This window comes from Dicentrarchus labrax, unplaced genomic scaffold (assembly GCF_905237075.1).
Source record: "Dicentrarchus labrax unplaced genomic scaffold, dlabrax2021, whole genome shotgun sequence".
Classification (NCBI taxonomy): Eukaryota; Metazoa; Chordata; class Actinopteri; family Moronidae; genus Dicentrarchus; species Dicentrarchus labrax.
Genome location: NW_026136708.1, coordinates 3,480,235 through 3,506,781, shown reverse-complemented (window position 1 = coordinate 3,506,781; position 26,547 = coordinate 3,480,235). Strand labels below are relative to the sequence as shown.

The 26,547-nt window shown below is 38.3% G+C and overlaps 1 protein-coding gene across 1 annotated transcript in view; it reads right to left on the bottom strand.

The window, feature by feature from the left end:
- Positions 1-9,727: 9,727 nt before the first annotated feature.
- The window catches only part of ptchd4 (patched domain containing 4), a 50,479-nt gene continuing 33,659 nt past the window's right edge, over positions 9,728-26,547 (bottom strand). Inside the window, exon 3 of the mRNA XM_051409267.1 lies at positions 9,728-25,157. Within this exon, the coding sequence (XP_051265227.1) occupies positions 23,467-25,157 (1,691 nt within the window). The 3' untranslated portion in view covers positions 9,728-23,466. The remainder of the gene's footprint in view (positions 25,158-26,547) is intronic.

Sequence of the window (26,547 nt, the reverse complement as noted above, 5' to 3'; positions counted from 1 at the left end):
GGATTGAGACATAATTCAGACAAGAGATAAATACACAGTTCAATATAACGGTTCTGATTACAGAAATAATTGTTCTGTAACTAAACTATACTTAAGTTGTACTAAATCTTTCTATTTTATATCACCTCATACTTCTACTCCACTACATTTCAGAGGGAAATTATGGACTTTTTACTTTTCTACATTTATTTGATAACTTAAACAACTAAGTGAGTCAGATTAGTATTTAAAATGTTATAAGCTTTTCTAACATATGATAATGCATTGTTACAATTAAGCCAGTTGTTCCGATCTTTTTGGCTTGTGACCGGCCACAAAAAAGCAGTGTGTAGTTTGGGCTGTAAGTTTGAGGCCCAAAAAGGTCAAATTATCCAATATTTTACAAAAAGGTAAGAAAGAAAGTCCAAACATGAATAGTTTGTGTACCAGAACCTCTCCCATTCATCATCTCACCACCCCTCAGATTTATGTTGTGACTGTTTGGAGGGGCCCAACCACTGGACTAAACTAATCTAACCCTGTACTGTGTAAAGTAGTCAACAGCTCCACCTTAACTAGTTTCTCTTACACTTCACGGCCTGTTCTCATTCCCAGGTTGTCAAATACAGAAGCGAGCAGTGTTCAGTTACTTGCAATCTGAAACTTCACCACTAGATGCCACTAAATACTACACACTGGTCCTTTACAATACTAATGCAACTGTACTTTATTCAAGCAAAGGATCCGAACACTTCTTCCATCATATGAGGTACAGAAGCCATTTAAACAGCAGCACAAGTTGTAAAGGTCGTCTTTATGCCATAATTTGGTCAACAGTTCTTAGTTCATGTAGGCACTTATAACAAACAAACAAACAAACAAACAAACAAACAAACAAAACCACAGGTAGAAGTGCACTTTCAACATATATTGCTCTCCGTTCAAGGGATAAAGTTGACATTTCTTGATCAACACATCTCTTTATGGACAAAAGCAACAAATAAACATTTTACACAGTAACCTGAATATGGATGCTTATCTTTTATGGTTTACTACAAACTATTGCTGACTTGTAATTAAACACAAGAAAACTGTAATACTGAAGTATTTCATACACAGTTCAAGCATGACATATCCTTTGGGCAGACATTACACATCCCCCCACTGGTTAGATTCCTCCACTGTTATTGTGCTTGGATTTGGCTCTGTTGAAACATTATTATGAATGTTTTCATTCAAATATCTGCAATGCAATGTTTTTTTCCCAACAAAATATGGTAGAAAGGTTGCTGAAATGTACATGTTTGTCTCTGTATCACTGTTAAATCATCTTCTGAGTGAGTCAAAATGGGCCCTGTGACCTTTGACGTCACAGGAGGAGTCTGAGCTTCATTAGATAAGCTTGTTGGAAACTGGTTATGACTGGATTTGGTTGTTCAGGGAAGAGCTAAGAGGAGCTATACATGCCCCTCTTTATGACGTTATTCCATGTGGCAGTATATATGCACTGTAAAACTAGATAAGTTAATCTAACTCATTCTTGAGCATTTAGCTTAACTAATTCTAAGCTACACTAACTTCATTTTGTAATTTATACCGGTATTTGTGGTGTGAAAACAAAACACCTAGTAAAAAGTACTTAATCAGGAAACTAAGTTAGTGTCACTTAAAATTACTGGCAGAGCAGAAAGCGCACAGTAGACTACACTGTAAAACCTGATGAGTTAGTTCAACTCAGACTGTTTGAGGAAACTGATTGCCTTAAACAGTTTAAATGTTAGGAAAAAAATATTTGAAGTAGTAAGTCATTTATTGTTAAGGTAAATTAAGTTCATTGTACGTAAAACGTGAAAGTAAGTAAAAAAGTAAAAGTACATTATACTCATAAGCCGCATTTCTCCAAACTTATCAAAAAAACATGTTAACTATATCTGCATGAAGTAAGACTAACTTAAATGCATCTTCTCGATAAAAATATTACCACTTAAATCTAATTTACTTAGTTTTCCTCCACTAAAGCAAATTATTACATTGCCTGGCAAAACAGCTGGTGTATGATATTATATATATTACATTATATATATAATTTTATATCCAATTAATCAATTATGAAAATGGTAGCCAACTTATTTTGATGTACTTTAGTGATGCATATGTTCAAACACATGTCCAGTTCATTCACTTTCTATTTCTTCAATTTTTGAGGGAAATACGACACCTTTTACTTCACTACATTTATCTACAATCTGTAGTTACAAGTTACATATGCAAGTTACGATAAAACCCCAGTTCCAGGATTTGTTTTTTGATTTATTTTGGGATTGTTGCAGCCAAAAATGCCTGATTTTATGTTAGCCTTTCTAAAAAATTGTGATGCATATTGCAAATTTTATTTTGCAATTAAATTGCAGGAAAAAGAGTCCACAGGCTTTGGTTGAATTTAATTAATTCAGTCCCAGCATTGCAACTTCCTGGAGTGACTGAAAAACACATGAAAAGTTTGAAGTTAAAATACCATGCACTGTCAAAGATTAAAACCAGCAGTTAACATTTGACCCTGTACATATCAATTGTCATGCCTATTTGTCATGTTGCATTTCCCCTAAACCCCTCACATGGTTTCATTTAAGGTGTTCAAAGAGGTCCAATTATTTTAAAAACAAAGATCAGAGAAAAGTCCCAAGTGTGTGTAGCAGTACCTTGTTTTTTCTGCTTTCCTCTCCCATTAGTCATCTGACAACCCATCTTGTGACCTGTTGGAGGGGCCCAACCCCTCAGATTCATAATCAGTAAAGAGCCACAACATGTCAACAAGAACAAACTACATACAAATTACAGAATGTGTCAACAATAGGCAGATCAAATTCAACATTTAAGGTCAGGTATACAAAGAGAGAAAATGACAAGGCAAAGTTAGAAATAAAACTAAAACCATTCCTACATATATAGAATAAAAATAAAAGTCTCAAAAATACAAGTTTAGTTTTAATCACACTTGCTGATGCGGGGATATAAATTTCTTCATTTTTAAAGAGAAAGACATGGGGAAGTATGGCTTAGGGTTAGGGACCCCAGCTTGGTGTCAATCGGACATACCAATGTGGAGAAATGGTCCACTTCCTGTTTTGACCAAAGATCTTTTTTGCCAGGACGGTCCCTAGGTATTATGTGAAAATGTTTGTGTGAATCGGATAAAGCGTGTAGGAGGAACACGAAAAAAGTAGTGAAAATTATAGGCGGGAGTGGGCATGGCCTAGATGGGGAGCTCCATTCACCGAACACATGGCTATAAACCTTTTGAATGTGTGACAAACTATGCAGAAGTTATTAGCCTAAACGCACCTTTTATGATAGTAGTGCCACCTAGTGGCCGACCCTAAAGCGACGCAAAGAATATCCCATTTTTCACCAGGCCTGACCACTTTGCCAAATAAAATTGAGTTTTCGTATATGTTCAGGGGGGCAAAAACGCAGTCAAGGCGCTAAAAATAATAATAGGTAAGAAGAAACATAGCAAATACAATAGGGACCTCCAGCGATAATTTCATATCAGATACACAAGTCTCATATAGAAAAAAACCCCACAAAACAACAACCAAAACAGTCAGACATGTTTGTTGCTGTCTGTGTAAGTACACATAACGAGCCTACACAGATAATCACAGGACAGGACATTGATGAGGTCTAGACCCTCAAAGACAAAAAACATTACACATCGTTACAGACATGGTTGAAGGCAACAAGACCGTTACATTACTGGGTCATTTGATCATTCATGGTCTTTGGTTACTGAGATGCCGTATGCCAGGAGTGTACACTGCCCTCCAGTGGCCACCTCTGTGAACATAAAGCAGTTTTCATAAATGCAGAGGCAGTGGAAGCATGCAACAGCCAGCGCCTTAATGTGAGCTCATTGTTCCATTATGATTTTAACTTCAGGGTAATGAACTGACCTGCTCTTGGGTAATCCTGACCTTTAACCCTTTGCATCTGGGCAATACTGTAAGTAACAAACTGCTATACTACTACTACTATTATAATAATAATTATAATAATCTTTATTTATATAACACATGTCAAAGACCAAGCTACAAGGTTCTCTGTGCAGAAACAAACCAGGGGGTTACAATAATTCAGTAAAAATTACATAGAATTTAGATAAAGCAATGTCCTTCTGAAATATACATTGGCTGTATCTTATTTTTTAGAATGCACAAACAGATACCTTCCACAGTGTGCAGGCTCAGTCATAGTGCAGTCTCTTTTATACAGTGAGTGTGAAGGTGCCTTTCATCAGAGCAAATCAAACACTGTTGTAGAAAGGGAAGAATTAGTGCAGATTACAAGGAAACCATGTGACATTACAGTGATTCAGTCATACTGGAGGGGACAAATAGCGAAAATGTAATTGAAATTTTTAAATGAAAAATGTTTTTTTTAAAAATCCACATAGCTCACCTGGTAGAGCTGGCACCCCATAAACCAAGTTGTTCTTGCTGCAGCAGTCATGGGTTTGAATCCAACCTGTGGCCCTTTGCTGCTTTTTATCCCCCCTCTCTCTCCCCCTTTTCTGTCTATCTTGAAGTGTCCTATCTAATTAAGGCAAAAACATTTAAGCTGTGTTGTATTGCCTCTGGTGGTCTGCTCGGTTCTGTGCATCTGTGTTCAACTGGAACAAAAATTGCAAAACTAAAGTTAAACATTTTATATTAAAAGTTCTTAAGATTACTTAATTTTTTTGAGGCAACGAGTTTGCATACTTTTTTAAGTAAGGTCAACTAATTAATTCAATTCAATTCAATTTTATTTGTATAGCACCAATTCATAACAGAAGTTATCTCAGGACACTTTTCAAATAGAGCAGGTCTAGACCAAACTCTTTATAACATTATTTACAGAGACCCAACAGTACAACCATGAGCAAGCACTTGGCTACGGCAGCAAAGAAAAACGTCCTTTTAAGAGGCAGAAACCTTGGACAGACCCTTCTGCTCTGGGTGGGTGGCCGTCTGCCTCGACCAGTTGGGGGGTGAGAGAGAGAGAGAGAGAGAGAGAGAGAGAGAGAGAGAGAGAGAGAGAGAGAGAGAGAGAGAGGTAACGACAGAAGGACAGAGGCAGAAACAGAGGTTCACAGCAACAACAGTAGCAACAACTACACCAATAGTAGTGACTGATGGTGATGATGATATGAACATGAAGAAGATGATGAGGACAACAACGATGGGGGACAATGAGCAGTGACTGTAGTGATAGTAATATTATTATTAATAATAATAATAATAATAATAACAACAATAATATCAGTAATATTAGCAATGGGAGTCAAGCAGGACCATTTTTTTTTTTTAATGGGTGGCACCCTGATAGCTCACCTGGTGGAACTAGCTCCCCATGTACCGAGGCTGAGTCCTTGCCGCAGTGGTCATGGGCTCAACTCTGACCTGTGGCCCTTTGCTGCATGTCATCCCCTTTCTCTCTCCCCCCCTCTCCTGTCACTCCTTAGCTGTTTCTATCAATTAAAGGCAATAAAAGCCCCCCAAAAATATATAAAGTATGTAAGTATATAAATAAATAAATCATCTTTCTATAATAAAAATGAAATATTAAACAGTTGAGAGCAGAAAATCCTCTAGGGGGAGCAATTGCTCTGTCTTCAAAGTTCCAGAGCTGCTCAGGCTCACAGGATGCAGCTTCAGCATCACATGCTTGAATGATCGCAAATCTCTGAATTTATTTTTTATGCTCTGAAAATGGAGTCACCGCTTCTTTTTTTCCCTTCACTGATACAGAATATCTTTCCATATTTGCTCTCTGTGGGAAAAATCATACGTCTCACAACCACTGTAATTTCAGGAGATTTCGGGCCAATAGGAGATATTTCAAGCACATAATGGTTTTCCTTCCAGTGTGCCATGCTGCACTGTACCTTCCCACCTTCATTCCTCCATTCCTTCCTCTTCACAGTTATTACTTTCTTATCTCCTCCCTCCCTGCTTCCCATTTCTGTGATATCTGCACCCCCTCTCCCTCATTTTCCATTTTACCATTTTGCTCCTCTTCTTGTCTTTCTGTGTGGGTGGGAAGAAGAAAGGGAGGGTGACTGGAGCTGGAGCAGGAGATGGAGATGGCCCTTGCTTATATGCAGGAGTTCCTCAAATAAACAGTGTGAACTTGCAGTAGGTGTCGGCAGCAGCGGTGGCCTCGCTGCTGTTATAGTAGCGATCACAGCAGTAGTAGCAGAGCAGGAGGCTGGCAGGATGATAAGCAGCAGATAAAATCCAGGGCTTCCATGAATATTTCATTTCTGGAGAGATGCAAGCAGGCAGGAGAGGGTGAGAATGAGTTTGGAGAAAAAAAGGTGGCAGAATTCAGAGATTCAGCTGCTATCTCTCTCTGCTCTTTCTCACTCTATTCGTCAGCCTGCTTCAGCCTTTTTCACCTTCCTCTCGCCGAGCCAGATGGACTATTTTCATTATCTGATTGGCTTTTGTAATCAGTACAGATGAGCTTCCCTGTAATGTAATAAATGTAGAAGCAGATGTGCGAATGTCATTCCTGCCTCGTTCAAAAAAGCCAACCCACACATGCAGGTGGGTGGAAAATAAAACAGAAAGTGAGGTGTTGTTCCACCACAAATGTCCAGGACAACTTCAGGGTCTCCAAGTTGAACTTATGGTTGGGTCAAGATCTATGACTGTGAAGGTCATAGCATATGATTCACACCACTTCAAAAAGCAAACTTCATCAAAAAGCATCTGCATTTGTAATGTCTCTCTTCTTCTCAGATTTGTTCTTATTGTTAGCTTAAGATGCTCAGAATTTTTTATTGTTCAGATAAGACAACTGAATGAACAAGTTCGTTTCAAGTGCCATTTTTAATTTGTAGCAACTTCACAAAATAAAGTAACTACAACGAAATTTTAAGTAAACTTAACAAGTAGATATTACGTAAACAGAACTGAAGACAAATTATTATATTTACTTTTTCAAGGCAATTTGTTTCCTAGATTTTTAGTAAGTAAGTAAGTAAGTAAAATCAACTTGTTAGATTAGATTACTTACTACTTAATTTACTACATTTTATCTTTTATAGATTATACATTGGACCTAGCTCAGTCAATTGGATGAAAATAGTTGTTAAAAGTTGTTAATAAACATTAATAATATCATGTATAATCATTTTGATGGTTGAACGTAACTTAACACTTACAACACTTCACACCCTGTACAGGCTACTGTTGGCTGTTCAATTCGAGTCACAGGTATCTGCCTACATCTAGGACCTGGTCAAACCATTCACTTCTCCCTCACTACGAAGCGAGCCCAGCTAACTTCTAACAAAATGGTTTGCTGTCCTGGCTTCACAGTGGTGGAACGAGCTCCCCACTGACATCAGAGCAGCAGAAAGTCTAGAAATCTTCTGTCACCGACAATAATCTGTTAAGGCTGCACCTTGGCTCATGAAAAGATATGAAACTTTTTCTATTTCTTACTGTTTCTAAAGGTAGTAGTTGAAGAAGTTCAGCTTGTTTGATTAGGCGGATGTACGATTGCAAGAACGATTTTTAGGTTGTATCCACATTGTTGAATGCTTATTGTAAGTCGTTTTAGATAAAAGTAGCAGCTGAATAAATGTAATTTAATGTAAGATCAAAATTGGCTGTTCAGTCCACCGTGACATCACACTGCACCGTACCTCTGCACCTTGTACTGGCTGTTTGAATCGAAATGAATGCATAAAACAATGACCCTATAATTGTAATGTAATATGTAATGTATTAATGTAATATTCTCATAAATAAAGGAAATGTGGCGGGCACTGTTCTACATTTTTTAAATTTATTTTGGAGCAAATATTTTTATTAGTAATACAGTGTACCATGTTAACATGCATACTTTTATCATTGCCCAGGCTGAAACTGTCCATGCCTTTAAGCTTGATTTATCAAGGGAGGCTTTGCTGAGTACACACGGCCCTTTTCAGCTTCGTCCAACTTCTCACTTCAATCATCTGACACTTTCACACATGGAAGCTGCCCAGTAAAACCTCAGTTTTCATCCATTTGTCAAAGAATAGCACCACTGGAGCAGTTAGTTAATTTTCTAAAGAACACTTTGATGGATGTAATTTGTTGGATAGCGAAGTCATGAGCAGCTGTTGATGCTAGTTTTTGCCTCACTTCACTTATCCTGAGATATCAAACTTTATTTCCTTGTGATCCTGTGATTAATTAGGAAATGGGAATTGGCTGCATTGTCTGCTGATTGTTGATTACAGTAAAACATGATGCAATGGTCAGTCAGATTGCGTCAGTTGCTGTAAGCCTAAACTCTTAACGCCACTGTAGTCGCGGTTTACTAGGCTCGTCTGTCATGAAGAAAGCAACAGAGGGACAGAAGCTGTAAAATACAGACAGATACTGGCCATCAGGTGATTGCCGTAAGTGGTGTAAAAATAGGATCCACAGCTGCAAACAGTCTCAACTAACAGCAGACAGAAGCCTCATAACGTAGAGGTTGACCTTGAGTGTGACATCATCAAAAGAGCAGTAACATATATATATTGATCAAAAGAGCAGTAACATATATATATTGAACCGAGGTAAAGCTGGCGTCAGCCCTCTAGTTGTAATAAAGCTACGTTCTATGGAACGGAATTACACATAAAAAAAATAAATGGTATCAAAAATACAATTTGGCCAATGTTGAATTGAAACACAGCACAGACATTAGAGCATTTAATTTCATTTTGATTCATGATGATTTTTTTTAATATTCTGATATATCTACGTAACTTTTATTTTTCAGTGTTTTGATGCCAAAGTTTACTTTTTAAATATTTTAAAATATTTTAAAATATTTATGGGTGGCTCTTTTTGTCTTTTACTTACAGGTAGTTCAAGGTAGACAGTACATGGGGCGCCAGTTCTACCAGGTGAGCTATCAGGGCGCCCTGTACACTTGACATGCTTGCTCTTCCTAACTTTAGTTGATCAGGACTGAAAACAGAGCCGTATCCTTTGGCTTAGACATCACCTTATTGGTCAGACCCATTTCTATACATTTCAAAATAGCTGAGTAAGGACAATTCACTACCTCTACATTTTTGATTTACTACACTGTTCAGAACGTTTTATTACTTTAAAGGTCCAGTGTGTAACATTTAGGAGGACCTATTGGCAGAAATGGAATATAATGCTATGTTTTCATTAGTGTATAATCACCTGAATATAGTAAAAAAGTGGTTTTGTTATCTTAGAATGAGCTGTTTTTATCTACAGATGCCAAGGGTCACCTTCCATGGAGTCTGCCACACTGGCTGGAGATTTAGCCTTTCAGCCTTTTATGTGAGTTTCCCCGCCACCGTAGTTTGTCCTAAACACTTCACAGCAAGCGGTGTTCAGTTACTTACCTGAAATCTGCAAATTCAAAGCTATATGCCAATAAGTCCTACACAGTGGGCCTTTAATGTAATCTATTAAAATGTTGCCCACCTCAGCTTTAAGTGCAAGGTTGACAAAAAATATATTCAACATTTGCTATCTCCTGATAAGGAAACAACTGCATTGTAAATTTAAAAGAAATAAAGTCTAATATCTCAAGATAATAAAATAATTAAGTTAACAACAGGCTGTTGCTTTTAGCTTCTAAAGAATACAGCTTTACTCCCACTATCTGTCCACAGGCCTGTCTATTTAGTTTGCTGATGGAAATGAAAATGACAAAAACAACAGAAGTCACACAGAGGTGTTTTCATAGACAAAAGCTCTTTTAATGAAAATCATGTTTTTTTTCTGTCAAGTAAAAAAGATTGATCATATGCATACTATTTATAGCTTTAAGAGAGCAGGCAGTAGAAAAGAGTTTACATTTAAAATATTCAGAGCATTCAAAAGCATACGTCTTCTAATAAATTGAAACTGAGACATTCCCGTACATCATCGACTCACTATGGTTCTACTTTTGGCTGGTCTGATCGGTGGTGTTGTTCTGCTCCTCGCTACAAGAGAAATGTATACAGTATGCAAGCCTGGGCTCAAATTCTATCCAAAATCCTTACACATGTACGTCCAGAGCAGTGCAGAAACTGGGCTGTCAGGAAGCTGTTGCAATGTGCTTGGTGAGCTCAATTGATCACTGTGAAAAGCTTTAGAAAAAAAAGGATTCGGGGTAATATTTTCACCCATTTCAGCCTGACCGTCTGACTGTTTTTTTTCCTCTTTTTTATCAGCAGATATGGCTAAGTGATAGGATGTCCAAGAGGTCTTTACTGCTGATAATTTATCACCTAGATGTCTGCATTTATGGAAGACTGCTTCATTTGCTGCCACTGTGAAGATATTTCACATAGCTGACATCTGAGAGGCAAGATGGGTTCTGCGACACACACATCACAAAAATATACACAAGCTGGAGTAATGTATACAATGTCATCTAATCCTCACTGGATATCGTGTGTGTTTATTTCAGACTTTGTTCAACTTCTGTTACAGAGACAATACATACGCAACATACACTGTCGAAAAGAAAAGCTGAGAGAACTCAGAATTTCAAGGCAACTGTCTTCATTCAAGTTTTAAGTCTAACTCAAACTTTTAAGTTTTGAAATAAACTAAAGGAAACAAAAAATTCTGTATTTCACAAATTGTACAATGAGCTGAACCAGATTCATTATTTTGGTACTTGAAAATTAAATAGTTACAATTGAAAAAAAAAAAAGTATTAACCGTTTTTCCTAACGTAAAGATTCATGTTCAAGTTCTTCAAATTTCATTAATACCATTAATTAAGTTCAAAACTCATGAGTTTGTGTTAATGAAGACAGTTGACTGTGATTCACAGTGAAGGAGACACAGATACACTATATTGTTCTAATCACATAGGCCTGGTTTACACCTGGTATTAACATGCAGTTGATCTGATCAAAAGCAAACAGCTCTGAGTACAGGAGGATGTACTGAGATCTGATCGCTCAGACCACATTCCAAAGTGGTCTGGGATGAATATGGCCTCATTCTTTTAGCAGTGTGTACTTGAATCTGTCCTGGGCCACATTTGAAGGACTGCCTATTCTACTACTGACATCCTGTTAGTACACACAAAACCTACAAAACCCACTGCTCTGATTTTCATTTGGTCCAACAAATGATGTGTTTAGGCTCTCTTACCTGCCAAGATAAGCAGCAGACTGATTTCACCACTGAACTAAGAACGGCATTATCCCCAGACTCCCTTTAAAAAACATGTAATTCTGAGAGTTGTTAAATGAGGAGTAACTTTATAAGCTTTGTGAAATGGCTAACGTCAAATTCTTAATCATTTGGGCCTTCTTGTGAATTTGGCATTAAATGCAGTACATTTAGTTGTGTCTTTCCTTGTAATAAACATTTTCAGCTTGTCATGTTGTTATGTTATCACTGTAACCTGTGGAGAAAGCTTTAAACAACTGTGCAATTTTGTGGGTATTTTAATTAGGAGAAACTCAGTCTAAGACAAATCCTTCATTATTTTGGCCACCTAAATTCGGCAAACCTAATATATTAAGTTATTTCTTTCTTTATGGAAAAAGTATTTTGTCTGTTTGTCCAGGAGTGTTGGCTACTACTGTACTACTGTTGATGTATATGGGTATTCGCTTATTGAGCGGGGAGGTGAGATCCAATCACAAGTGGTCACTAGAGATACATGTGGAGACGCATTCTAATACCAGGTGTGAACAGGGCCATAGTCTTCTGTTTCTGTACTACAGCTGAATGAACATAAAACAGCTACTTGGTCATAAGTACAGAGCAAAACAATATCTGAATGAAAAACTGTGTGTAGGGATAGATAAACTGAGCGAATGATTGCTAAAATGAACGCACAGCTTCGGGGACATTCCCAAATATGCATGGCATTCAGAATGAAAGCTGTGAATTTAGTTTGCCGTACCAGCTAGATAAAAAGCACAGACTAATAACTGGTGTCAGAAGAATACTGAGCATACTATAATATCCCATATGTTATATAGCACAAGATAGCACAAGTTGTATCTCAAAACACTTCCCCTAGCATATCCTTTATCACTTGTCCTGCACACTGTTTAATTTATACTCAGCTTTGAGTGACTTTCAATAATATTATTGCACTAATACTAAGACACATGTTTTACTATCTCATTTTTCTGACACAGACTTTTAATCTATGCTTTCATTCAGTGGGTATAAATAATACATGAAACCTTACCATCTAACCCTCTATGCCTTTTATTTTGTAGGTCAAAGGTCCATATCAGAAGTCTTACTGTAACCTGACTGAGAAACTCAATGCAAATATTTTTCTCCTTACAGATTATTAATCCATGAGCACCATTTATTAATCAGAACGCTCAGTCTTTTGCATATGAAAGCTACCAATTAACCAGACAGTAACTCCTGCTGAAGCTTGGATCAAATTACAATTTTATCATTGTGAAGTTGTCTCACAAAATCAGCATGAATACGTATTAATGACAACACCGGTATTGATTAATCAGCTATGTTTACTTTAAAAATGAGTGATCACAGAGGGTTAGAGGCAAGGAAAAGCCTTAACTTTACCACCACACAGCCACCAACCAGTCTTACATTATTGTTTCCTTAAAGTTCTGTTTAAGCCGTCTACGGAGTAAAACTCTCCGGCGGTGTCAGATCCATACAGGAGACCAATTTTGAAAACTTTCTGGGTGAGAAAAACACAGCAGCAGCTTCAGTGTTCCATCTGTGTCTACAGAGGAGGCGTTCAGGTACAGTATTGAGTGTAGGACACCCGCAATTTGGCTCAGAGCTCAACACACCATCACTGTAGTTATGCTTGCAAAATGACAGAAAATTGACTTGAGTCCAAATATGCTTTGAGTAGTGGTTAAAGCACGAATGAAACATAAGTTGTTACGCAGTGGAGCGAATCTGTTCTGCCAGACACACGTGAAACGGATGACAGAAACACGTTACTGAAATGCCTCCCGTTAGTGTGGGTGGAGGGCCGAAATGAAGAGAAAATGCATCATTTTTAAATGTATAGCCGGCTTAGTGTGGACGTACTCTAAAGACACTGCAATGCATTAAGATATTTTAACTCAAAATGTTTTTGCAGCTTTTAGTAATTATAAGTGACTCAAACTTAGTTTTGTAAGTTACAGGAAAATTCCTTTTAGTTCTAATTCCTAGGTATTTTGTTTTCACAGAACAAATAAAAATGACAAAATTGTCACTTAAATTTACTACAGTTACTTGATCAAGAATATTTTTTCAACTTACAAAATTGAGTTAGGTTTACTTAAAATTGATGACGTAATCAGTTTCAACAATTTATTGAGTTAAATGAACTTAAAGATAAACTTATCATATAGAAATAGAACAATTTAACCTGGATAACAAACTGAACATTATTTCCATTATTTATTTATTTATTTTTGCTAATGACTTGCTTTCTATCATCAGTTGTTAGCAACCTCGCACAGTGATAGTCACAGACTGTAAATAAGATCATTAGTAGATTTCACAGAGCACTCTCACATTCAGCAAAGGCAGTCTCTCTGAAATATATATTCATATACGTTTCAACTCTATTCATTGCTAAAAGTCTTCAGGATTTCTTTTTAGGTGGAGAGAGAAAAAGAGCAAAGGAAAATTCTGTGTAAGTAATTATCACAGCAGTCCTCAGCAGGGAATTCAGACTACTTCAATAGGTTGTGAAGCAAAGCAATCTAAATGAAGGGGATAGAGTGGAAGGATACATTAAAAGGTAGGCAGTGGTGTTAACAAGATTAAAGATTTAGTAATATATTTATTTGTATACTTGGAGGGTATGGGCAGAACTTCAGATATAATGAATGAATAAATTATAAAACTGATTGGTCCAAAGTCTGGGAGCACACACTCAAAGGCTGGGACCACACACGCACAACAATGACACAAATAAATAAAACTGGTGGTGTTAAAGGAAGCCGCTCAGGAGGAGAGGACGGGAAAGTGCAAAAAGAGGAAGGAGGGAGAAGGTGAGAAAGAGAGGGGGTGTGGGGTGTGAGGGGAAGGAGGTGGGATGAGCGGGATGGGTTGGGGAGGAGAGGAGAAGAGGAAGCATGAATAATCCATCGGAGAATCACGACAGGATTAAGACAAGGTGGGAGCCAAAAATATCCCCGGCCAAGGCAGCTTGGCGCAATAACGCTGCAACGGAGCACAACACGACAGCAGCCACTCCTGCTGCCAGTCTCCGTCAGCTCAGGAAGTAAAACGTTAGGGGGATTATAAAAAGCCACTGTGATGTCGCTGTGTACAGTAAAACTTCCAGTGTCATGCAGTATAAGGCCTGGACTCAGTCTCAGTAGTCTTTCTACTTTCTCCTCTGCTTTTATATAAAACATTTGGCAAATATTACATCAAATGTGGGTTTTCTTTTTGCAAAAAATAAATAAATAAAATCATGTATTTACTGACGTTTAAAGGAGCAATCCAGCAATTTTACACATCACGCTCAGTCCAATTGTCATGGAGAACACTATGTGAAAACAGCTGCATTATGTCTTCTGTGAATTTGGAGGGAGCAATGAAAGATGCCATCAAGTTTCATTATGGCAAGTATAGGCTATTTTTGTAGCTTGACCCAAACTGCACTATGCACCAATTAAAGCACAATTAAAAACCTTAATGGTAAAAATCCTTCTGATTTTATGCACCTAAGGCGTGATTTTAAAGAGGGTCCCACGTACCTTTGAAGTCTTTTTTTTCATTAGTTTATATTTAGAAATTTTACATTCATAAACTCTGCTGCTTAACTATTGAATCCTGAATCCTGATTGGTCCATTTCTCCAACTGAGCCTTGCCCACTTCAAACCAGTGAGACCATCGCAGACAAAAACACAAATACATAAATCTCTCAAATAACCAAAGCTGCTCTAAATGAGAAGAAGGCCTTTAATATTTCATTTGATATTACGACTAAATGGTGCTTGCTTTGCGCAAATGATCACAAGTAACATACAGCAAACCTCCAGCAGGATATATATTCCAGTGTAGAAATACTGGCTGGTTTCTGGGGGGAAGTTGGTGTCGGGGGGCTCAATAGGGGCCCCCTAGGGAGTTAATTCGGCCCTGCATAATAGGAACTAAAAATCAGGCTACCTTGGTCTCTGTTGCATTAATTTTGATCATTCTTTCTCTTGTCCTTTATGGAAGGGCAATAATAACATGCCAGAGTGCCCCTTTAAAAGGTTCATTAAAACATGAGGAACTGGGAGTGGAGAAATCTGCCCTTTTTAAGATTGATTGCTCTGAAACAAGCAAATCTGCATTTGTCACAACAGGCAGCAACTTTCCAAAGTAAAATAAGCCGGTAAGACTCATTACATCAACACAAACGTTTCTCGCAGTGCCGCAGTCACCCCCCATTTCATACGATATCTCTCTTCACCGGAAAACTTCCCATCATCCCTGCTGCTGGAATCTTCTCAAATTCAAATGAGGGCTTACCTCCGGTTTTGCTGGCATCCTTTTTCTTTATCTCTTCCTCCCTCTAACACTCCTCTCATCCTTGCCTACATTTACTCTCACTTTTCTCTCAACCTCCCCCCCCTGTTTTTCTCTCTCTGTCACTTCAGTCAAATGAGGTTAAATCTTCCTGCTGCTCGGTAAGAGGCATAGATTAGCAAAACAGAGTTCAAGCTCTGCCAAAACCTAAAACAGCGACCAGAAAAACAGGCAACACAAAGACCCAGCTGGTAATTTCCTGTTCTTCATTGAGGACGTATACCTTGGCAACATGTGTGCACATGTGTTTGTGACAGATACACCGCCATGCAGAGCTGTACACTGGTCTAACAGCTGAGGGACATTAGCATTTACATGACATAGAAAGTGTTAACAGTAACTAGAGGTGGTGAGGAGGGGATTACAGTTCATTCTTTAGGGGAATCCCCACATCTAAACTGTAATTTCTGGGCACAAACATGCATGCTCTTCTCTCAGATTCATAGCAACAACACAGGTACAACCTCATGTTGATTGTGAGCGATTGTTGTAAGTTATGAGAAAGGCATTAAGAATGAACAGCATTGAAAAGCCTAAATTCCACAGTATTGTAACAATATCAAATACCCTCCAACCCAGTACACTTGCACTCACCTATTCAAACAACACACAATATTAGACATCATGGTCATCTCATCACAGTGTTATCTTTACACCTGCTTCTAAAGACATACTTCACATTTATATTTCAGTCACAATGTAAGAAAAATACTCCACCTCAAAGATATTAAGATCTGTACCCAAATACTGGAAAACATGTAAGGCAATGCCACCGCTTATATGAAGAGCACAAACTCATGAAGCTACCAGGTTCTTACAACACTTAAAAGAGGAATACCACACAGTTTGAGAAACTATTCTTGTCAGGCACAGAAAGACACATCAGTCTTTGTGATCACAACCACCTCAAAACCAGAACTGAAGCCAATGTGAAGTTTGGAGCGGGCCAGTAGAACCAGAGTTGTTCTACTCTGGACTACATGTTACCATCTGCTGTAGATTACCTATGGAAAATTATAGTTTAATCTAATTCTACATCCTGTAAATACTGTACATAATGTTCCCTTGTGTTAACGTCTTGCTACCTTCAAAAAAAAAAAAAACTTAGTTCAGTACACCTTTCCTGCTCCAGCATAACCAGGAGGTTCTAGTGGCAGATGTTAGCTAATGTTAGCAAACATTTTAGCATTCAACATTATCTCACATTTGTCATTTGTGGACATTGTAGCCATTGTTCAGCTAAAGAAAGACATATTCTTACTCTTACTAATGAAAATTTAAATGTTTAAGGAATACAACACATTTTCACACAGATGAATACACTACCAGCTAACACCAATAGCTTCTGGTTGTCCAAATACCAATAACAGATTGTGTTTACCTTATAACATTGAGTCAGTTTGCCAACTTTATGATTCTTCTCACTTTGTAATGAAGTTAGCCTACATATTTTTGCTTTAAAAGAATGTTCTAGCAACCAAGAATAAAACTAAAAACAAAAATTTAAATAAGTAATGGTTCTCTTCACCTCAAAACAATTTTCAAGAACATTCCTATCACCAACAATTATTTGCTGGTTATGGGAATTTGACTTCATCACTCTGCATCCAGCAATTATATGGATGTCTCTGAATGCTTTATGACTATGATCATGAAACCAGTGGGAAAAGTTCACTAATGATCAGTGCGTAGTTTCTTTTGGAATACCTCCAAGGAACATCTGGAGAATTTATATTTTATATTTTTGTAATATTTAAAGGGAGAGCATTTTAGAGGAAGCCTCTTACAACATGGAATACATAAGCAATAAAAACTGACGCATGTTCTGTTTAACACAAGATGTATGTGTATGTGTATCTATGTAAGACTAGTCTGTAAAGTTAAACCAGTCTGAATTTTGTCCATAGATTGGTTTATTGTGATACTGACTAATCTTAAACCTAAAGAGATAGTTTGAACTGCTGCTGCTGACCGACAAAAAAAACCCAAAACAGTTAAATTTGTGCTTTGATGCAGAGAAAAGCTGTAATATGGTACAATTTGAGCAGACAGCAGAAGACACTTGGATATTTTAACTGTTTAATTTACGTATTTAAATGTCCTTGTAAATGTTAATTCCTCCACAAGACATCTCCTACTTTACTGTAAAGTACATTTTCAGTGGATGTGCACTGGTGGCTTCAAGTTTCTACATCAAATTCTATACTTGACCAGGTTTGACTTCCAAACTGTTTGTGATGTCACAAATTGTGCTTGTAGGCCCCGCCCTTAAAATCAGATTTTCAATAAGCACAGTGAAACTTTTAGCAATTGAATGTGGAAACATCCTTTTGCTGTATTTTTTGGTTTGAGGGAGAGCTGACCATGCTAATAAGATTGACTGCACTTTCCATAAAGACAACATAGCATGTGTACCTTCTTAAACTGAGTGGTATACCCTTTTAAGACACAGTATATATAGGCTCAGACTTTGGCGAAATCAAACTGACTAGAATCTTCCAAATACATAGTTACAATATTAAGAACAAGCAACTGAATGTACTCTTACTAGAGTTACATGTACACATTATACTCAAGTATGCTATCCTTGTTCCAGGTGTTTGGGTCACACAGGTCAAATCAGGCAAGTTATACAAGAGCATGAGTTAGGCAGTGTTGTATGGGCAAGGATTGGGAAATAGCACAAAATAACTTTAGGTATAGGTATTGCCATATGATAGTATTTCAAATGAGTAATGAAGAAAAAAATCAGCATATGAACATGATAGATAGATAGATAGATAGATAGATAGATAGATAGATAGATAGATCGATAGATAGATTTCTGTATTATGACTTACAGTATTAACAGTGTATGAAGCAAACATTGCTTGTTTCACCAGGAACTGAACTCAAATGGGACTGAAGTTACTAAAATAACCCCACTTCCTTTTAAGCATGTTACCTTCTGCAAAATGTTGAAATCTTATGAAAAATTCTGAACTAGATGCCATTAATAAGGGGTTTGACGAATGGGGGCAACATGAGCCTCTTTTTTTGGCTCAGTTAGTTGACATACAAGATAGATGACTTGCAGTAAAACAGTAATTTGTCCTCTGAGACTGTGGTCGAAAGAGATCTGCCATGTAGATTATTCAGCAAACAGTGGCGATTGCATAATTTTATTGCCCTGTATTGTGGAAATATTGTGCTGTCCCTGGTTGTCCAGACTTAAAATGTGCTGGTGCATGGTCAAAGGACTCTGTACAGTACACCTATCTACCTGCCCAAATATTGACTTTCAGAATACAACCAAAAATATTAGCAAATTTATTTCTATTTGAACTCTTTTTGCTTTTTGATGCTCACGTATTGTACTAATTAGTTTAGAGAAAAATAGATTCTGAGGCAACCTCATCCTATTTGAGGCCCATCTGTCATATGGATATTTTAGCTATAATGTCACAGTATCAAATACATTTCAGTTATGATATCCCAATAGAAGACAGAGAGGGCTACAACACACTATAGCAGGAGCTTACAGAATGGATCCAGCGGAGCTTATTTGTAACATTAGAAAATGTGCAACACTTGAAGAGGTATGATTGACTGATCTGTTTTTGAGAAGAAGTGCTGCATTTACAAATGGTTCGTCTTTACATGATGATAAAGCAGGTGAATAAATTTGACTCAAACAGCCTAATTTTGCTACAAATGCATATGAGTCAAACCATATTTGTACACAGAGACATGTTCTCAAGGGGAAAATATGGAGAGAATAACATACAAAGCTTAGCTTTTTATAGCAAAAAGGATCAAGTTCAAGAATATCTGGTACCTCGTCAAATTTAGCTATGAAGCAAACCAGACTAGTTAACTTTTTAAATAATGAGGCTGGCAATGTTGAATTTTACTGTCAACAAATCCCATCAAAAGATTAAAACCACCAATGAATTGATCACCAAGTATTGTCTGTTTCCAGAGCATGATAGATGTAATCCCTATGTACCATAGAGCTGCCATAAAAACAGTTTACCACTGTTCAAGTAACATTTAATACTAAAGTGCTCAACTGTTTTAGGAAATTATTTAGCCTTTTTAAAACAATATATTTCTTCAGTTGGAACCAATGGTTTTGGTTCTTGGTTCCCACTGGTGCCCACTAATGAAGGGAACCAATGGTCTAGGGGCTGAGTGCCACAGACAGGGTAAGTTGAAGTGTTGAGACATGGACTAACACATTGCTGGTTTTGGTCTTTTCAAAGGATTGGTCGATACTAGGAAAAATGTTAAATGACGCCAAGCTCATACTTTAAGCTTGGATTTCGTCAAAAGAAAAAAAAAGAAAATGAGTTTTAAATATTGGATATCACATGCTGTTTCAGCAATCCATTGGTAAGACTTAGTGTGTTGCCATAGAAGAAGAATTTATATTAATTTGTAATGTTGATATATGCTAATTGCATAAAGCTGAATGTGGCTAGCTAACAGCAATAGCCTTCAAGGCAACAATGACAGGTTGCGTAAGAGGACACCAAGTAGCCTATATTTAGGAATGAGCTAACAATAATGCTTAATATTAAAATCTTTGCTGATAAGCTTAACTTGCCATATAGCAAACTGTAATAGATGTCTTTCAGACATAGACTGGAGAGTCCATCTATATTCTGGAAAGTTCTAACCTACATTTTTGTTAAAAGTGATCGTTACAAAGCCTGGTAGACTGTTCAGTTGTTTAAAAAAGGTCTGTTGAGTAATGGTGGATTTTGTTAAATGTGCGGGCAAAGTGGAGAATATAAATGAGTCAAGATACACAAACAAACAATAAAATGGTGGCCACAGTTTCCCATATAAAAATGTGAATCATCCACAAACATTGACACTGCAGTGTGCAAGGAATATGATCTAGTATACTGGTAACATTCCACTGTTTATTACTGGCCTACTGTGTTCAACTTTTTTCCCTTTTTATTATTTTTTAAGAAAATTCTGTCATTAAAAATCTTTCTATAGTATATTTTTTTCTTAGAAAATATAGAAAATAGTAATTTACAGTTATTTTACACATGAAATATCCTCTGGCTTTTGTTTTGGAACAGATATGACTCATTTGCTCTTTTGCAGCACATGGTGTTACAGAATATGCATCAAAACAACAAACATAAGTCACTACAGCGTAGCAAAAATAAAAAAAAATACGCAGACTTCATACAGAAAAATTAAATACATGCATACATACAATACAGTGCCATGCAAACACAGTCCATTTTGGGAAGTAAATTATTTAAGATTTGCATTTCTTTCCCGTGTTTCAAACATTTCATGCCTTCTTGCTATACATACATGACATGGCTTTTACATAATGTGACGTTCACTGCAGCTGCTGCAGGAAGTAGCTTGCCAAGGACTCCTCATTTCTAAGTAGGGCAATGTTTGGGTGATGAAAGTTATAAGGTTTTTATCATTGACAATTCAGCACTTAAGATTATTTTATAACTCCACAAAAAGCAGGAAATGTGTTTGTGGTAAGGTATGACAGGTAAGAGATGATTCTTTTCCATCTTTGTCTCATTTGTTCTCTGTTAATTTACACAGAAGTGGGTTTATAATAGCCTTTTTGATAACTAGTGATTTCTTGCTTGATACTCAATTCTAACCCTCACACACTACTTTGTTAAACATCAACCGATATTTCTCACTGTCATTTGGTCCAATATGAACATTCTAATCTTCCCCCAGCTGTCTGGTTAGCTGTCCTGTGCGAGAGAGCCGTTCACTTTCGCAGTGGCAGCACAAAGAAACCAGACAGCAGTGTTCCCACTATGACAGCCTCTTATGCGCCACCCAATCCCCTAAGAAGGTATTGACTGGTCTGCAATCAGCCACATCTGCTCACATATGGGACCTCTCTATCACATACCACCAGCTAAGAGCTGCCTGCCAGGGGTCAGTGAGAGATTGGTATCTGTCAGGGCTGCTGACCTTGAGTGTTTGTTTAGGGACTGCAACAGAGATTCTTATCGGGCCTTGGCACACATAGATAATACTGTTTACCCTCTGGGGAGACAACAGTCATTTTGGACTTCTACGACTGAATATTGAAGGGTGTTTGTGGAGTTTTTGATGGAATGTTATTTGAAGTATTAGGGCAAAATATACTTAGTTACTACATGGACAAGACCAGCTCAAGGCCTACAGGTGGCAGTAGTGGTCTGCACCTTCACTTTTGCAATGTTCCCAATAGAGAGCCGAAGTCTCAATGTCACTTCCAGGCTAGATGCTCCACTTGTTTCTGTATCTCAATGGGATCTCTCATTGAGGGTGGCTTTAACTGGCCTTTATAAGAGTCTTTTACAGTACTTGCTATTAGCAATTTGTTAGCTGACAAATTATCACCTTAAAAATGTGTTGTGGCAAAAGTGTTCGCAAGCAATTTACACATCCAGTAGATACAAAGAAACGTTAGCATTCATTTGGCACTAGTCTTTGACTACTCACTAACTTGGTCTATCTGTTGGTGCTGGACAGGTAGCATAGATAGGGTTATTACAAACCTCAGTGTAACCCTAATTGAGATTTTCTTTATTTTGGAACCAAACCAGGAAGTTCTATTTGGACTTCGGCTCTCTATAGTTTTTCACATTACTCAGAGACAGCGTACTTTACAAAAAGTGCCTCACTGTTTAATTTAAAGCCTGCTTCATAATCTGCTTCACAAACCTGAACAACATCAAATAGTAATCATTAAATTAGCTTGAATAATTCATGATTCATGGTTGATTTATATGAAAGTTCAAACTTACTGAGACTTTTTTTATAGAAATCTGTCAAACAAAAAAAAAATCTGTACACTATTTGGCACCACTACTAGTTTTGAATCACATTCAGACCTCCCAATTACCAGTGCCATGCCGGTAAGCTTTTGTAAGTGGATCACAGAGACATTCAAACTCTCACAGAAACTTTCCATTGTTATCAACCTGCTAGAAAGTTCAATGTTTCAAGCCTTGGAAACACTCCTCACTTTTGGTTTTACTGGTCTGGTGCAAAAGCAGTTTAGGATTTATTTAAGTCATAGTCAGGCTTACTGCCTTTTAAATACTGCTGCACGACAGTCACTTATCACTTCCTCTTCATACGCTGCAGCCCACTGCAGTTCCTTTTGCCATTGCCTAAGACCTTATATGACCTCTGGAATAAAGCAGAAATATTTGCCTTCTGCTACTATAAACCTAGGCAGTTCTATTCACATAATGCAATGTGCAAGATAATTCTTCTTAATGGACACAGTGTATGCCATCTGCCCAGTTCAGCTGTTCAGCTATTTTTAATGTTACAGAAAAGCATGCGGTGTGCTTTCTTTCCACAGTTTCTCTCTTACCACAGAATTTGGTTTCGTTTCTTTTTGCTGTTATCAAGATGTGAAGAGTAAGGTGCGTGCACAGTCATCTCCTGCACAGTTTAATTTGTACACTTTTGTATGATCACACTGACCACTTTCACCAACCTGTCTGAGTGTCCTTGGCTTAACAGACTGCTATGCTCCTCACTCACTTCTTTTGAGATAAGGGCTGCAGGAGATGAACATTGAATTGCTAATATTTAAATGGACTAACGTACTGTATGTTTAGAATTTACTTACAGATTTAGCAAGCATAAGTTCTGGTAACTAACTTGTTTTTAATACCAAATAGTTGGGAAAGAACTTCAGAACCATGAGCATGTTGCAGTTTGTGCAAATGAGATACACTGTCCAGACTGAAGGACTGAATGACTGACCAGTGGGGCTGCACTCTACTCTGGCCAGCTTAGCTGCTGTTGTTTGGGAGTGACCAGTGCCCACTCCTCAGGGGGACATCTTGTACTCCCCTACACCTCAAGAGGCACCTCACTGTTAGAGAACACCTCTAATCCACCAATAACTGACGGATACCCACGGAAATTCACTGCTTAAACTACTCAGACATTTGTCACATGATCAGGATTCTCCCTGACTTCGATGCACTCTATCTTCTCTAATTCAAATTCTTCTCTTTCCCTCTCCCTTTCCCGCTCCCTCTCCCTCTCCCGCTCTTTACGCTTGGCCCGTTTCTTTTTCTTGTGTCTCTTTTTGGATGGCGGGAAGAAGGTCAGGAAGACGGGCAGGATGACGAAGCAGTGCAGCACGGTGCAGCCTGCTGTGAGAAGGGAGCATTTGAACAGTGTGTAGGTCAGATTGGAAGGCACAAACACCAGGGGCATGATCCCGATCACAAAGCAGGATGTGTTCTGCAGGATGGCCGCCCCGTGCTCCTCCAGTGCCAACTTGATACACTGCGTCCTAGTGTGCTCGGTGGCTAGCACAAAAGTGTACAGGTGTGGTGCACAGTGATCCATGGCGAAGTTGAGGGTATAAATAAGGCACAGGATTGAGATGCTGTCCATGCCAACGTTCCAGAGGGTCATCAAACCCAAGACGCCCAGCTCCACGGACGTTACAGTAAGGATGAGCCAGAAGTTCCCCAAGGGGTTGATGACCAGGAAGAAAGTGAGGATGAGGATTGTGAGTACGCTGAATCCTGAGGTCAGGATGGGCGAGATGACAGAGGAGCTGTAGCGGTCCAAGAACACAAACGTAGGGTTGAAGGCAATGAACTTGATGCTGTTGATCAGCATCAACGGACGAAGCTTTTCCAGAAGCTCCACCACTTCTTCGCGCTTCTTCTCTGTCGTCCGTGCCACCAAGTACATCCGTGAGGCAATAATATCGTACTCATCAGTCTCACGGTTCTTGGAGAATATGATGTCCTCAGTGAAGTGCTGGTACTCCGGGCTACGCAGGAAGGAGCCCTTGAGGATGGTGATGAAGTCATTCTTTGTTGACGCACTCACATTCACCACCCGCAGGTAGTGGAAAAAGTTGTCCATCCAGGAGATCTTGTTGAAGCCATGACTCAGAGTCTTCAGGTGCTCCTGCACCGTGGAGTTCCAGTATTCGATGGGCTCGTAAATGTAAAACCCAATCACGGGACTGTAGTTACTGAAGTATTTCTGCTGGGTCAGAGCGTATGAAACACTCGGAGAGTTACTAGCCAGCAAGTTCACAATATTTGATCCATCACTGATTTGTAAACATCCCATGAATGAGAATGAGGCGTAGATGAGATACAGAATGACTACGAAGGGTTTGACATAGGTGTTGGTAATCCATTCTGTATAGTGCTCGCGCAGGAAGTGCTGGATGAAGTGATTCTGGTAGGGGACACTGTCGTGGTGCGTGGACAAGTCATGGCCGTCACTCATCATGGTTTTAAACCATGTGGGCTGGCGGTCCAGGTACTCCACTGAGGGGATTTTACAACAGAAAACACTGTGGTAGCGGTTCTGCTCCAGCTGTCCAGCAAACACCAGGCAAGAGCCGTAGAAAGAGAAAACATAGAAGTAGTTGACCAGGATGGCAACACACATGCTCTGGCAGAAAATTTTCACAGACTCGATGTTGGTAAAAGGGCTAGCTCCCATGCCAAAGGTGATAATGTAGAGTGAGCTGGTCATGGTGTAGCACACCATCACGTCAGCAAAAGCATCCGCCACACGCTCCTTGAAAGGGAGGTTTTCCCTTGTTCTCCTCCAGCCTGCCAGCAGCTCAAACACACCTTTAGTTCCATGGCCTGAAAGAAAAGAGGGAGAACGAACTCAGTAAGCACTGTGTACATTAAAAGTGTCAGTGTTTGGAAAATTGTTCTATTTGCATTTGCATCATTTAAGGAAGCAAATTGGTGCATGTCTCAGGATGATTTCAGAAGCAATGTTTTTTGTACCATTGAGTAACATTATTAGAAATACTAAAATACTCCTAATACTTACTTTTTGTAACTTATAATTGTGCAATTAAGTACTTAAGGGAAATTTGTATTTCTTCTCAATTTAGATCTCATTTTGAAATTTTTGTGTTACTATAATAACTGTTTTATAAATATCATTTGGGCACCCCAGAAGCCTAATGGTTAATGCATGTACCACATAGGCCCTGGTTTGATTTCATCTGTGGACCTTTGTTGCATGCCATACCCTCTCTCCCCAAGTTTCCTGTCTGCCCTCTGCTATCATCCATCCAATGAAGGCAAAAATCCCACAAAGTAATATAACTGTACTCTGTATATTAGCATTTCTCTAGTTTGCAAGAAGCACTGCTTGATACACAAACTAAAGCAAGCTAAAAAACTGACCTTGAAAAGAATGAAACATGTTTCTGTTAACCAGGAGACTCTTTTTATGTTGAAGGAAATTAGGAAATAATTGAAAGAAAATGAATGTTTAATCAGTTAGTAACTGCATGATAGGGCTGATATGTTCACAGGCATTCGGGTAGTAATTACCAAAAGGATATGTTTCGATATATTAGTCTTTTAATATATTTTGATGTGATATTTAGATTAATTTTGTGGGCTTTCTAATCAACCAGCTGGCATTACAATTTGCTGGTGTGTGTTGATAAAAGCAGTAAATATGAAAATACATCCTCTGATTCTATGAGTCTATTAGCAGCTCCTAGAGGCTGCCATGTTAAGTACACCCCTTCAATGCATATCTATCAAGGAAAATAAACAATGTACTGAAGTTTGGGGTATTTTTACCAGCAAGGCTGCTAAACAATTTCAGCAGATTTCAAGAATGATGGAAAATGAAAGTAAAAATATAAATTTGAACAGCCTTGGTTTGACATCTTTAATGGAGACATGGGCTTTCCTTTTCTCTTCATATCTGAGAGAGAGAGAGTTGTGCACAGTGCTCTCCACCATGCATCAGTAAACAGCATTCAGATCTGTCTGCAGCGGGCCCATTCATGTGAGTCAAATCTGTGGGATTTTCACAAGTCAAAAATATAGACATGAATACACAACGTTCAAAGGCATATGCTCTATAGTGCAAAATCTCCCACACAGGAACACCCACCCACCCACGCACACTGTTCATTTATTTGTAAAATGCCGGGGCTGCATTTCTGATTGGACTGCTGCGAGGGAATGTGTTACGAATTTCTGAACACTAGAATCAATT